This window comes from Pelodiscus sinensis, chromosome 1, assembly GCF_052426305.1.
Source record: "Pelodiscus sinensis isolate ZL-2025 chromosome 1, ASM5242630v1, whole genome shotgun sequence".
NCBI lineage: Eukaryota > Metazoa > Chordata > Testudines > Trionychidae > Pelodiscus > Pelodiscus sinensis.
In genome coordinates, this window is record NC_143052.1 from 308,928,011 (window position 1) to 308,942,945 (window position 14,935).

At 40.9% G+C, this 14,935-nt stretch overlaps 1 protein-coding gene across 1 annotated transcript in view; it reads right to left on the reverse strand.

Annotated features, from left to right (window-relative positions):
* Positions 1 to 313: 313 nt before the first annotated feature.
* Positions 314 to 14,935, reverse strand: part of UBL3 (ubiquitin like 3) — an 82,340-nt gene continuing 67,718 nt past the window's right edge. The window contains exons 3-5 of the mRNA XM_006125304.5: positions 12,246 to 12,332; positions 2,384 to 2,461; positions 314 to 2,056 (exon numbers count right to left, since the gene is read on the reverse strand). Of these exons, the coding sequence (XP_006125366.1) occupies positions 2,004 to 2,056; positions 2,384 to 2,461; positions 12,246 to 12,332 (218 nt within the window). The 3' untranslated portion in view covers positions 314 to 2,003. The remainder of the gene's footprint in view (positions 2,057 to 2,383; positions 2,462 to 12,245; positions 12,333 to 14,935) is intronic.

Sequence of the window (14,935 nt, forward strand, 5' to 3'; positions counted from 1 at the left end):
TTGAACAAGACATAAATCATACTTCATCTCGTTTTTTCTTGTATTACATGGTAGATCCTTTTCTCATATGATCTCTCACTCCTTTTTATCTCTGTGAGGCAGGGTGTCTTCCACGTTTGAACAACCAAGGAAATTCAAGAAAAAATGATGTTGAACTCAGACTAAAACCAAGAATTATTCTATAATCAGTCTTATAAACAGTTATTTTTTCCAATCATAGAGGAACTAGGTTTGACACTTCACTTTTCATGACTGTGAAAATACATTTAAACCAATTATAGACCCAATCATTAATCTTAGATCACCACCAAAACGCACTACAATATTCTTTTATTTAGTTTACAGAAGAATCTATCAGTACAGGTTGCAGAAAGAAAATGTTTAGTGCTATTTACAATTTGTTTTAAAACTCTGCTCTATACAAATTTAATTCTGATCAGTATGAACAATATTTTTGTAGGCCTATGGCATATAAAGCATTTAATCAAAGCAGTAACAGTGGATAAAATAACCTGATTACAGTTTAATGATGCTGACCATTTGGGGGGAAAAACAATTACACAGAACACCTGTAAGGGCTGTGAACACTTAAAGTACAGAATACGATGTCAACCTGCGACTCTTTTTTTAAGGCTAATGCTATTTATATGGAATATTGTTCTATTATGCTACACGCCAATCTATATTTAAGTTCTATAGTTATGCATTTTATAAGATTTTTATTAAATATATTCTACACTTATTTGTAATTTCATCCAGGAAGAATTCTTCCCGAGTGAAAAAATATAAAATCTTTTATATTTTTACAGGTTTAGATGAAACTAGCTCATGCTTTAGTGCTGTGCAAATTTCTTTAGCATATCAATCTTTAAATTATTGATACGAAATAAAAGAATGGCATCTTTTTTTAATTATGTATGCCTTTAAAAATCGGCTTCTGATTTTAATATAATTGCAAGCACTAATACCAAATGCGGATTACATAAAGAAACAAAACTAGTACTATGGCAGAGGTTTTTTCTTTTCTTTTTTTTTTTTTTTAACTTTAATAATTCTTTTGAAGTCTCTAATGAATAAGCATGACATTGGACACCGAGATACAGAAGAATAAGAATTACTCAAAAACATCAATTGCTGATATTCAAATACATAAAATTGATTAGTAAATGAGGTCTTCTAATATTTATGCACAATAATAAAAGCCTATGAACTACAGGAAATTACCCCTCCCATATTAAGGCTAGGAAATGCACTCTCTGCACTTGTTTGTGCTGTATGAACAAGCACTCAACTAACATAGGAGAAAAAAGAGTGCATATAATAATGAAAAATATCAGTTTCAACAGCCCTCTACAGAGTGCTTTTAAATTACAGGCACATTGTTTGTTTGTTGCAGTGAAAATATATATAGCCAGGCTCGGTTTAGTTAGTATTCTGTGCCAGTTCGGCCACCAAGGTTGACTTGGTAGAATTGACTTCAGTTTTCCCTTTGAGTTGGCCATTACTGAGCATTTTGTAATTACGGATTCTATTTTTCAGTGTTATATTATATATTGTAGATTATTTCTAGGTGTCTCAAATATCATTAGGGATGGCCAATGAGAAACATACTGTCAACTGTTTTTAGTGCAAACTGCATCTAGAAAGCTTGCTTGATTAGTTCCGGTTAATGAAGATTTTTTTTGTGGCAGCAAAATGATTTCTGCTGTGGAAGAGGACACATTAACTTTTTTCTGGAGATTGAATGCATTCAAAAACTGATGTATCATAAGATTATTCAACAAGAAAAAATAGAAATAAAATCATAATGCAATTGTTCGCAGATCTCTCTCCTTTTAAAAAAAAGAGTATAGTGTGACAGTGTTTATGTAATATTTCAGTTCCATGGATTTACAGACAGGCTCTTCCTAAACGTGTCTGAAGCAAGGTTGGGCCTCTTCTATTCCAGCAGCATGAAAGACAAAGACTATATTACACAACACTTAGCAAGTAAAGCAGACAGTTTACAGGATCACACAGCAATTGCTCTCTCCAGTTTTTTCACGGTTCCTCTGACCTATGGAACAATGAAAAGAAGATTTGCTTGCAAGTCATTTATAAAACATTTAGTTGGGAGGCGGGAGAGTGGGAATAACTATTAACAATACAAGAACTATGTAAAAATTTTATCTTGTGCAACTTTATAAGCTCCAGAGAATACTAAAATATTACTAAGATATATCAGAAATAAACTTTTTATTTTACTGTGTTCAAAAACATATGGTTGCTTGCTTGATAAGAACTATTCATAAACCATGAAGACATTCCTCCTTTCAAAGCCATGACATTTTTGAACATGTGCCTATGCAACTGAAGTTGGAAACTCATCGATTGCTTAGCCTACCTTGAGAGTTTGGCTCTGGCAATGTCTCTCTAGCCACCAAATGCATCACTGTTGTCTTGCCAAAAGGAAGTTTTAATGCTGTGGGGAAAACAGAATGATTTATTAATATACTAACTCACTAATAAAACAAGCCATATATAGTTAACCGGATTAGCTTTTTTCACTGCTTCCTACTTCTTACTTCAAAATTCATATTGCTTATTTACCAATCCTACAAGGAAGTTTAGTGTAAAAGCTACTGTTTGTCACTGTGAGGATGATAAAGTTGTGTGGCCTGACTGCTCTTTTCAACTTTAATGGGAGCAGAAATGATCAATTATGCCCTGATTCAGGAACTTGCTTAATTTTAAAAATTTGATTAGGCCTATGTGACCCACTTAAACCACAAAATAAACATTTACACTCAAGGAATTGAGCAGCACATTAAAGCGTGCATTACCAGAAGCTTAACATCTTTCCAATTATCTTGAAAAGTTAATAATCCAAATCTCTGCTGATGTGACATGATATTTATAAATAATTTAATGGAATACAACCTCTCATTGCAATGCCTCACATTTTGACACTGAACAGTGTTACATCAGTAATTTATGAGAATAGTGTCTCTCCAGAAATGTAATGCTATTTAAAACATGATCTCTAAGACCAAGTGTTTTCTTTAATATGGTCATGACCCTGTATTATTAAACTTGAACACATTTTAAAACTCTAATTTTGTTTTCACAATGCAGTCCATTTTGCAGTAAAACTGGACTGGTCAGCTTCATATTCAGGTTTTTATGAAATAACATAATATTGTATTTAGATTTTCAACACTCTAGAGTTTTAATAAATATTCCACTATAATCTCACTTATTAGGGGAAAAAAACACCAAAACCCATAAAAGCATTTATAATCTATTCATATTAGGTTTGGCATACACTTTTAAAATGCTCCCCTCAAGGCTTCTATGTTCTGGACAACAGCTTCTAGACAGCATTTGTTCAGGGTGGTTATTTGTAAAACTTTCACACCTTACTAGAGCTTCATTTTCTCCTGAGGTTTTACATTTTCCACTATAAATAAGGAGAAAGATATTTTCCACTGCATGATTGACTAAAATAATCAGGAAATATCCTCAGCAGTAGATGAACAAGCTAAGTTTCTCTTTAGGAGTTCAAGTTACTTCCTCACTCCCCTTAGTATTTGTGCCCAAATACATAACCACCACCACTTGAAGAAGAATCTTAGCCTCTAATGAACAGGTCAAAACTTTCAATTTCACCTCACAGTCCACCATCTGTATTTAGAAACAATCCATCCCACAGTCAAGTCTTGACTATACTAAAAGGAAAATTGCCACTGCTGCAATCAATCTTCTGGAGTCCGATTCAGCAAATCTAGTTAAGTACTCCTCCTTTTGTGAGGAATAAGGGAAATCAACGGGAGCATTTGCTCCCATTGGCCTCTCGCTGTGGGGATGCCACCAAGTTTGGCTTAAGGTAAGCTTTTTTTGTAGCTGGAGCTGCATATCTTAAGGCGAGCTGCCGGGTGTAGTGTAGACCTGGCCTAACTAGGGAAGAAAGATGGAGAAGGAGAATCCGAATAATCTCTTTTCCATTTCAATCAGTTTATTGCAGACCTAAGAATCAGATATAAAACTAAACCTAGTATTCACTGGTCAGAAGCACTAGATCCCTAGTTTAGATGAACTAATGTAATTAATTTAATTTTAAGGAGCTAAACATTTTCTTTGTAAACATTTTTATTGTAAAACAGACAGTTATATTCTGGAAAGACAGACACACTGAAACACTTTTGAAATACTATTAACATTTGTACTTTCCAGAGAATAAGCTATGTGGTAAACTAAATCTGAATGTTTCAGGAGTAGCTGTTTTAGTCTGTAACTTTAAAAACAACGAGTAGTCCTCTGGCACCTTAGAGACTAACAAAAATATGTATAGTATTATCATGAGCTTTCATGCTCATCTGAGGAAATGGGTTTTGTCCACAAAACCTCATGATACTATATATTTTTGTTAATCTCCAACGTGCCACGGGACTACTCATTTTAAAATCTGAATGGTACTTTTTTACCCTATGGAAGCTGCTTGTTATAGTTCTAAGTCTGAAAGGAATAAATATTTTGAGTCTTTGATAAAAATGATAACTCTATAGAAGCCATATTAACAAGTTAAAGAAGAAAAGTCCTTTATATTTAGTTTATGTGACATAACATGCATGTGCAGTAGCTGTCTCGTTTTTCGTTAACCGTATATGGGGCATGATCCCCCTTCTGTTTTTTCTCTACTGTGTAATTTTGATTACCAACTCCAAAATAGAGGGGAGGAGGATGAGTAGTGGAACATTCACAGGGACACACATCTCGAAGAACCGTCCTTACCGTGAAGTTAAGTAACTACTACTACTTAGAGAGATGTCCCCATGGGTGCTCTACATTAGGTGACTGTAGGGCAACGCCCTGATGGAGGGGGGCTTTGGAGAGATGGGTTGCACCAGAGAAGAGAGGACTGCCCGACCTACAGTAGTGGTAGGAATTGGATCTGATGCAATAGCATAGTGGTTAGCAAAGGTGTGGTCTAATAACCACATGGCAGCCCTACAAATGTTAGCTAGAAATGTCGTGGATGTCACTATGGCTCTTGTGGAATGTGCTGCGACGTGGAGAGAAGATTGCTTATTCTGCATGGAGTAATGCTGTATGCACGATGATATCCACCTGGCAATGCACAGTAAGGTGACTGGTTGGCCTTTGGAGCGCTCTTCAATGGGTAGGAAGAGCCTATCCAGGTAAAAGGCAAGTGCCCTCCCAACATCCAATGTGTAAGAAGGCCTCTAAAGGCGTCGTTATGAGGTTTAGATAGATGTATTAGCTCATTAACATGAAAGGCAGAAACTACTTTCACCAGGAATTTAGGATAAGGTCGTAGAATGATTTTATCCTTCATAAATACTGTGAAGGGAGGATCTACCATGAGTGCTGCTATTTCTCCCACTCTTCTTGCTGAAGCTATTGCAATGAGGAAGGACACTTTTGCTGATAGATGAAGAAGGGAACAGGAGGTGAAAGGTTCGAAAGGAGGTCTCATTGGAGCCTTCAGGACCAGGTTTAGATCCCAGGGTGACGTTGGTTCATGTATGATTTGGTATACTTTGAATAGACCAGTTAAAAATTGTTTGGTTGTATGGTGTGAAAAGATGGAAAAATATCTATTGGGTCACAAAACACAGTGATGGCAGAGATGGACTTTTATAGAACTGAATGATAGGCCAGATTCCTTGAGATGTAAGAGACACTCAAGAATGGACAAAATGTTAGAGGTAGATGGGGAGGTAATCTGTCTGGTCTTGCACCAAATGGAGAAGCGTTTCTATTTATGTAGGTAAAGTACATCTGGTGGAAGGTTGACAGCTATTCAGAGGGTTCTTTTAATCGTTCTGTGCAAGAGCGTTCAGGATGGTGACACCATGAAGTAACCAGGTTTTGAGGTAAAACCGCTGGGGCTGGGATGGACCAGACCACTCTGTTGCTGCACTAATAGATCTGGCTGGTTCAGAAGGAGTTAAGGGCTGCATAATGCAAGTCAAAGGACGTAGGGGAACCACGTTTGCCTGGGCCACACTGAGACAATCAAGATCCCAAAAAATCTGATCTCGTTGGATTTTTTGGACCAGTCAACTGATGTGTGGTAGAGGTGGAAAGGCATAGAGGAAGTGCCTCAACCATGTCGTCAAGAAGGCATATCTGAGTGATCCTTTCCCCATGCCTGCTCTGGAACAGAAGTGGTGACATTTGTGATTCTTCCGCAGAGCGAACAGGCTGATGTCTGGAACTCCCCACTTGAAGAAGACTGCTTCAATGACTGTTGGGTGAATTTGCCACTCGTGTTGTTGGGAAAAGATGCAGCAGTGGTGGTCTGCCATTGTATTCTGGTTGCCTGATAGGTATGATGTTCTGGTGAATACACCAGTTCCAGAATGTTACCGCCTACATGCACTGAGGAAGTGTTTGCAGATGGGTTCCATTTGCCTTGAATTGTAAGATGTCCCAGGTGAGCCCTCACAGCCTAATCTGGTAGCATCCGTGAGATGGTGGATCTTGGTGAAAGGGTATGCCCTGCATGATGTCGCATAACTCCAACCACTACTTGAGGGATAGCAGAACATGTGGTGGTAGTGAGATCCTTTTGTGTAATGGGTCTCAGGATGGTCTGTATACTGTGGTGAGCCAGGCCTGAAGGCAGCGCATGTGGAGTCTGGCATATTTAACCACATATATGATAGAGGCCATATGACCCAGGATTTGTAAACAAGGCTTGATAATGGTAAAGGGACTGAATTTGAGCATAAAAATAAGTGTCCTCAGAGTCTCGAATCTGTGTTGTGGTAGGGTGGCTCTTGCTGATATTGCATCTAAATGAGTCCCTATCAATTCAAGCATCTGGTTGGGAACAAGAGTGGATTTTTGGTAGTTTATCTATAACCCCATAACATGAAAGAGCGATATTGTTGCCTGCAACATGATTTGTGTATCTTTGCGGATTGGTTCTTTGACTAGGCAATTGTCAAGGTATGGAAAAATTATCACCCCATGACATAAGAATATATGAACGGCAATACTGGATCAGTCCAAAGGTCCATCTAGCTCAGTATCCCGTCTTCCAACAGTGGCCAATGACAGATGCCCCAGAGGGGTGAAGAGAACAGGGAATCATCATGTGATCCCTCTCCTATCATCCATTTCCAGCCTCTGACAAACAAAGGCTAGGGACACCATTCCTATCCATCGTGGTTAATAGCCATTGATGGACCTAATCTCCATGAATGTATGTAGTTCTTTTTTGAACCCTGTTAAAGACCTAGTTTTCACAACATTCTCTGGCAAGAAGTTCCACTGGTTGATTGTACATTACATGAAGAAAAACTTCCTTTTGTTTTAAACCGGCTGCCTATTAATTTCATTTGGTGACCCTTAGTTCTTATATTATAGGATCAAGTAAATAATTTTCCTTATTCACTTTTTCCACATCAGTCATGATTTTATAGACCTCTGTCATTTCCCTCCCCCCACTCCCCCACCCCGCCCCTTAGTCTCCTCTTTTCTAAGATGAAAAGTACCAGTCTTTTTAATCTCTTTTCATATGGAACCAGTTCCTAGCCCTTAATCATTTTTGTTGCCTTTTTTTTTCCCCTTATCCAATACCAATATCTCCTTTTGGAGATGAGAAAACCACATCTGTAAGCAGTATTCAAGATGTGGGCATACCATGGTTGTCTATAGGGGCAATAAGATATTCGGTGTCTTTTTCTCCATCCCTTTTTAGTGATTCCTAACATTCATTTTTTTTTTGATTGCTGCTGCACATTGAGTTGATATTTTCAGAGAACTATACACAACGACTCCAAAATTTCTCTCTCTCTCTCGTAGTAATAGCTAAATTAGTCCCCATCATATTGTATGTATAGTTGTGATTATGTTTTCCAATGTGCATTACTTTACATTTATCGACATTAAATTTCATTTACCATTCTGTTGCCCAATCTCTTAGGGTATGTCTATACTAGCCCCTTAGTTCGATCTAGGGAGGCTAATGAGGGCGACCGAAATTGCAAACAAAGTGTGGGATATAAATATCCCAAGCATGTTCCCGGCTGGTCAACATTTTAGAAATTGACTAGCCCGAAGTAACTGCCCGCATCTACACGTGGCAGTGAAATGGGATTCTGAATTAAAGCCCTAACTCGAATTAGCTGGTAAACCTCATTGCAGGAGGTTATTTTGCTATTACTTTTTGAGTTTTTGGCTGGCTGTTCTTCAAACTCCTTTTTGGCTTTTCTTATTATATTTTTACATTTAATTTGACACAGTGTATGCTCCTTTCTATTTTCCTTACTAAGAAGTAACTTCCACTTTTTAAATGATGCCTTTTTCTGTCTCACTGCTTCTTTTTTACTTGGTTAAACAGCCACAGTGGCACTTTTTTGTTTTTTTTTTTACTGTGTTTTTTAATTTGAGGTATACATTTAAGTTAGGCCTCTATTATGATATCTCTGAAAAGTTCCCATGCAGCTTGCAGAGATTTTACTTTTGTGTCTGTACATTTTAATTTCTGTTTAACTAACGTCCTCATTTTTGTGTAGTTCCCCTTTCTGAAATTAAATGCCACAGTGGCACTCAAGTGTTTTTCCCCCCACAAGAATGTTAATTAAATTTTATTACATTATGGTTACTTTTTCCAAATGGTCCAGTTATATTTACCTCTTGCACCAGACCCTGCTCTCCGTTTAGGACTAAATCAAGAATTGCCTCTCCCCTTGTGGGTTCCAGAACCAGCTGCTCCAAAAAGCAGTCATTTAAGGTATCAAGAAATGTTCTCTCTGATGTTGGAGATATACTGCGAATACTGCAGGTTTCTGAGAAAACGCTGGGAGCTGTGGAAAGGCCAAAGGGAAGGACACAATATGGGTAATGATTAAGGATGTTAAGGACTAGTTGACTATCTGATAAGCAAATGCTTATTGGATAGTCGAATCGTCCCCCTCCTCCCTCGCCTCTGATAGAGGCAGCAAAATGGGAAGGAAGAGGAGGTACTTCAAAGTGGCAGTGCCGCAAGGAGCCAGTGTCCAGGCTCTGTGCGGCACTGCCTCTTTGAAACAGTGTGGTGGTGTTTCGAAGGGGGTGTGAGTGTGCCGCACGGCTGATCCTTGGTTCAGTGATGCGTGTCTGATGTCCATTGCTTCCTGGAGTGAAGTACGGGCTATGGTCTGACCCGTATCAATTATGGCCTAGAGTTGGGGTCTTATTTTCTGGTAGATGTTCCAACAGGTCCTGCAATTTAGTACAATTGATGTGGTCATAAAAAGCCAGGAGGGCTAAGTAATTAGCCACCCTGAGCTGTAATGTGGCTGAAGAGCGGATGTTATGTCCTAGAAGCTCTAGATGTTTATGGTCCTTATCTTGCAGCATAGAGCGGAACTGAGGTAGTTTCACTCTATGGTGGATCGCATCAACTATCAGCAAATTCAGGGATGGATGAAAAAAAAAAACGAAGTCCATACCTTTCATTGGGACAAAATATTTTCTATCAACCCTTTTGTTAGTGGGGGGGTGTGTGTGTGTGTGGTGGTGGTGGTGGTGGTGGAGAATGATGCCGGTGTCTGCCAGATAACATCTGCTGGTTTCAAAATAGCCTCATCCATGGGAAGAGCTATCTTTGTTGTAGCAGAGGGTTGTAGAATCCTCAGTAGCTTATATTGTTTTTCCTGCACTTCTTGCAAATCAACGTCCTGAGGCGAAGCTACTCTCAAAGAGGTCTTGGGATTGTTTGATGTCATCTCTCGGTGTAGATGTCTGCAGGATCACTGCCTTGTCCGGGAAGGAAGAGGAGTTATGAAGAGGGGATTGGTCCTCTGGTTCAGCAGGATCAACCTCTTCTAACTCCAGAGACTCATCTTCTGGTGCCTCAGATGTCATGGTGATGGTCTGGGTGCTGACCATGCTCGTGTGGTTGGGCAGTGTGATGTTGGCTGTAGGGGGCCCAAGTTTGTCATGGTGCCCAGTATGGTGGATAAGATGGTGGCAGGTAAGGCCATGCAGATTGGTACCAATTAATTGACGGTGGTCTGTATGAGGATATGGACAGTGGTGGTCCCATATAGATCTACAGTTTGTTGGTGATGAATGTTGTGAGGAAAAGCAGCTACACTGGTCATCCACTCCAGCCTCACTATCATATGTGGAAAGCGCTGAAGATCTAGGTGACAGAGGGGTGATGCTGGTGGGGGAATGGTCAGTACAATGCAGAGAGATCTGTGGTGCAGGAGTCTGTGCATCCGTATCATGGAGGAAGTATATTGGTGCTGATGACTTCTTCGGTGTAGAAAACTTAGGTGCTGATCTCATAGTAACCGATGCTAAGGAGGAATCAGCTCTCGGTGATGGAGAGTGGGTTGGTGTGGACTGGGGTGCCGAAGGAAGCGGCATGGGTAGCTGTAGGCACCGGGGACTGTGTGGTGGTATGGCGCAGTGCCGTGTCTTTGGTGATTATGAGGTCGTCTTCTGTGTCAGCTTCAATAGAGCCTTCCTCAGCATGGAGGGCTTCCATGCCACGTGCTGGAGGTGCCCAGCTTATCGCCTTATCGGTGCTTATTTTTGATGCAGTTGGCTCTGGAGATAGAGATTTAGCCGACAATGTACTCTTCTTACGAGAGTCCTTACTGGAAAAGGAGGAAGAGGCTCATCTCTTTGTTGCTGTACTAGGCTGAGCCTTTTCTTTAACTCTGGTGGAAGCAATGTCCTCCATGCTAGTCTTGAGAGACTTCTCCCATAGATAGGATTGGAGGGGAAGCTCTCTATCATGTCTGGTCTGTGCCATCGTGCTACTGCAGTATGAGCATTTGGCAGGAATATGCTGCTCACTAAGACAGCAGATGCATGAGGAGTGGCCATCTGATATGGGCCTGGCCTCCCAACATGTGACAAACCACTTGAATCCTGGAAATCCGAACATTGTAATAGCAGACTGAGAATGCTTTCCTTGCTCCATGAGTTTGCTTTTGTTGTTGTTTGGAAAAAGGAAACTGAGGGAGGATAGAAAGGGTAAGGGAAAGGGTTGTTTGTTTACCCAAATTGAAAGAAAGGAAAAAAAAATTAGAGGGCAATGTGAGAAGGAAAAAAGAGGAAAGCTGAAGAAAGAGGGTTAATAATGCAATATTAATCTTTTTTTAGGAGAAGACTGCTGGACTGCTAAGGGCTCTGTTTGCTGCCAGAGACGGAAGAGAAGGAACTGAGGGGGGATTTCATCATACACACAGCTAACTGACAAATGGCATGTGAGGTGGCTACTGTGCATGTGCCATGTGTCCAGATCCTGCTAAGAAAATTCTCCGATTGGTAGGCACTGGGATGCACGGACACCTAATGTGGAGCACCCACAGGACATCACTCGAAGAGGAACAACGTCATTCCTGGTTTACCTTTAACTTCAAGATAGCTATATTCCATTCTCAACTCCCTGTCATATTCATAATTATCAACAGCAAAAACAGAAGCAATTTGTATAAAGCAAGAACAGGCCTATTAGCTCAATTGTCAGATTTGGTAACAGCAACCAAAAAAGTTGCATTTTGTTTACACATTAATTTTACTTAAAATTCAGATGGCTGCCACCACCTATGAAAGGAAATACCATTAATGACAATCTTTCGGTACTTCATCTCTGATAAATAAAAATATAAATCAACAAAATATATCAAACTCTACAAAATATAACAAGACAACATGACACAAGGGGGCACGATTGAGCTGTATTTCCTCACCATACAAAGTGAAGCCATTTACTTTTGTTCTCACATAACTATACCATTGTGTCCTTGGGATAGAGCTAGATAGCAAATATATTTCTCCTAATTCTAATTCACAGAGTGTCTTTCTTCATTACACTAAGTTCCACAGTATTGTTTAACCAATCATAATCTTTATCCAGCATTTTAATATACTTAGAGATTTCTGAAATAGTTTACAATATAAATGCAGTATAAAGAACAGAATAAAATCATCCTTTTTGCATTAAAAGCCAATAAAGATAGCATAACTATTCCTTATCTGTATGTGAGAAAAGATTTAATTTACCCAGGGATATACACCATAGTCTAACACCTGCTTCTAAAAGCATAGCAAAATATAAAAGTAACACAATATCCCATATTATGCTGAAGTAGAACTGGGCAGAAACTATGTTGTGATCTTGATGGCTAGAGAGGGCTTTACTTAAATGAGAATTCACTGCATTTTAAATAAATATACACTCTGCTTGGGGAGAAAGTTGCTAAATTATATTACCCAAGTTATTTCATTACCTCCTAGTGTCACATTGCCATGAAGAAACCGTCCTTGATAAATAAGCCGCAGAATATTTGGACTGCTGACCTGCTCTTCTTCCCAATCTGAAAAAGAAGACAACGACTTTGTCAGAAACATCCCAGTATCTGCATCTTTTATTTCCCACCCACCTCGGTGGGAAAACAGGACAATTCCAGTACTGGCAGGACAGTGTAGCCTGATGCTCACAGGAAAGGATCTGGAGGTAAGACCCCTAATTTCTGTTCCTAACTTCACCAAACTTGGGCAATAACTACTTTGTGCCTCACTTTATTTCTGCAAAGTGAGCAGAAAAACAAACTATTTCACAGATGGTTTGTGAAGCTTGATTAATGGTTACAAGTTCTTACACAAAATATTTTTAAATGGACGATGAAGACGACACTTCCTGTTCCCACTCACACTCAATATCCATCTGGTTCATTCAATTCCATTTTCCTTCAATTGCAAGGAGATTCTCAATCTCTCTGCTCTCCAACATTCAACTAGCTGAGTTCAGCCTCAGTCCAGTACTGATAAATAGCCACGTATAGAGTAGGGACACATCTGCTTACTGATTTAAAATGATTTTCAAATCTGAGAACTAAAGTGCTCCTCTCTGTGGCTCTCTTGGCAGTGTTGAATGAGATTAAATTTAGCTAGCTGAATTTTCAGAAGACATAATGAACTGCACATATCCTGAAATTCCTGGAAAAGCTGAATGGTAAGCGCCTGATCGTGAAAGAATAGATACATATTGATATATTTCAGGAAACTTCTCATAGCACAGTCTGTACAAATTTATGAACCACAAATTAGCTGTAACAATCAATGCATTTTACCATGAAGTTTTTTAGCTTAAGTAAATAATGTGTAAGATTAGATGATCACTACTTATTCCCGATTTGAATATTGACAAACTTCAAACACGTGAATCTGCATTAAGTTTTAGAGTAAATATTGCAAAACATTAACAAAATTATTTAGTTTAAATCTGCTCTTTCAGAATGACGTCTTCCATTTCTTGGCTGACCAGGTATCTGATACTAACTGTTCACAAATCTGCTTTTGCTCTGTTTCATTGATTGCAATGTTTATATAGCAAACATGAATATTCAAAAAGAGATAGTAGAAGCCAACTGGTATCCCCAGAGTATGCAATGGATACAATGGGCAGAGAAGGAGAGAAAATAAAACAAGTGTCAGAAAATGTTTTTTAAACGTTATGGAAAGCATATGACCAGCATCTGGTAGAAAATGCATGAAGTATGAAACAGGTTGGTCCTCTGTGGTCTGGGACACTCTGGTTCAGCAACATCCGTGATCCAGCAGGACCATGGATGTTGTAGGACCAGAGAGCCCTGGCAAGGAGAAAAGCCACAAGCCCAGTGCTGGGGCTGGCAGCAGAGCCAGCCCAGGGTAGGGATGTTAGAGATCATGTGATTGAATAGTTATGTAACCGCATGAAATCTTAGTGGTTACACAACTATTCAATAGTCCGTGAAAGCAGGGCTGGCAGCCAGTGCACTCCCGGATCCTGGTCCCACTCCCGAGAAGCCCCCTGCAACTCTGCGTTGCTACCTTTGCATTGGAGGCAGCAGCAGGGGATGGCATGGTGAGCTGGTCCACAAGGGGAGCCAGTTTAAAAACCAGCTCCCTGCGCAGACCAGCTGTCTGTCACCCCATGCTGCTGCCTCTGATACATTGCTGTATCAGAGTCAGCTGTGCGGGGTAGCAGCAGCCAGTCTGGGGGGGGGTCCGAGCTCCACATCGACAGAGACTACTTCATGGCAGCCTCCTTTGTTACCTCCTCCCCTGCACTGCTGCCTCTGAAGGAGGCAGCAGGATGGGGCAGGGAGGAGGCAGCACCACGGAACTGGTGCTGGGAGGAAATCGGCTTTTAAAATGGCTCCACCCAGCACCAGCTTCTACCTCCCTCCCCGACCACCTCTGGTAGGAGGGCATCAAGGGGGTGGTGGGTCCGCAGAACTGGCATGCGAGGGAAGCCTGCTTGAAAGCCAGCTCCCTGCACATACTGGCTCTAGCCTATCCCCTCTCCTTTGCTGCCTTTCTATCACAGGCACCAGCTCCCACTCCCCATTCTCCTTTGCTGCCTCTGACACAGAGGCAGCAAAGCGGGGAGGGGAAAATGTGGATAGTTGATAAGATTAACTGATAAGTCTAGGCTTATCAGTTAATTGTGTAGTTGTCTACTCAATGACATCCCTAACCTGGGGCCTGGAGCTGGCAGTGTGGAGCCTGGTGGCCTAGCCCAGGGCATGGAGCTGGCAGTGTGGAGCCCGGTAGTTCTGACAGTAGAGTCCGGCCATGGGCATGGAGCCCACCTGCTGGCTGGGGCTAGACCTGGCTGGGCTGAGCCCACCCAGTGACTGGGGTTGGGCCTGGACTGGCAGCACGCCCTGGCTGGGGATGCAAAGCCTGTCTGTCAGGGCCAGCGGTCTGGGGGCAGGGAGAGCCCTGCAGCCAGGCTAGTGATAGGGATGGGAGCCACGCCAGCCAGCAGAGGAGCCAGGTAGGAGCCTGGAGGGGAGCCCAGAGCCTGGAGGGGAGCCTGGCCAGGTCTGCTGATGGACCCCAGGAGAGCCCAGAGTCCATCAACAATGGGACTGGAATTGACTTTCCCTGGTCAGGCAAAATCTCTTGTTCGGGACTGGTCAGGTCCCAAGTG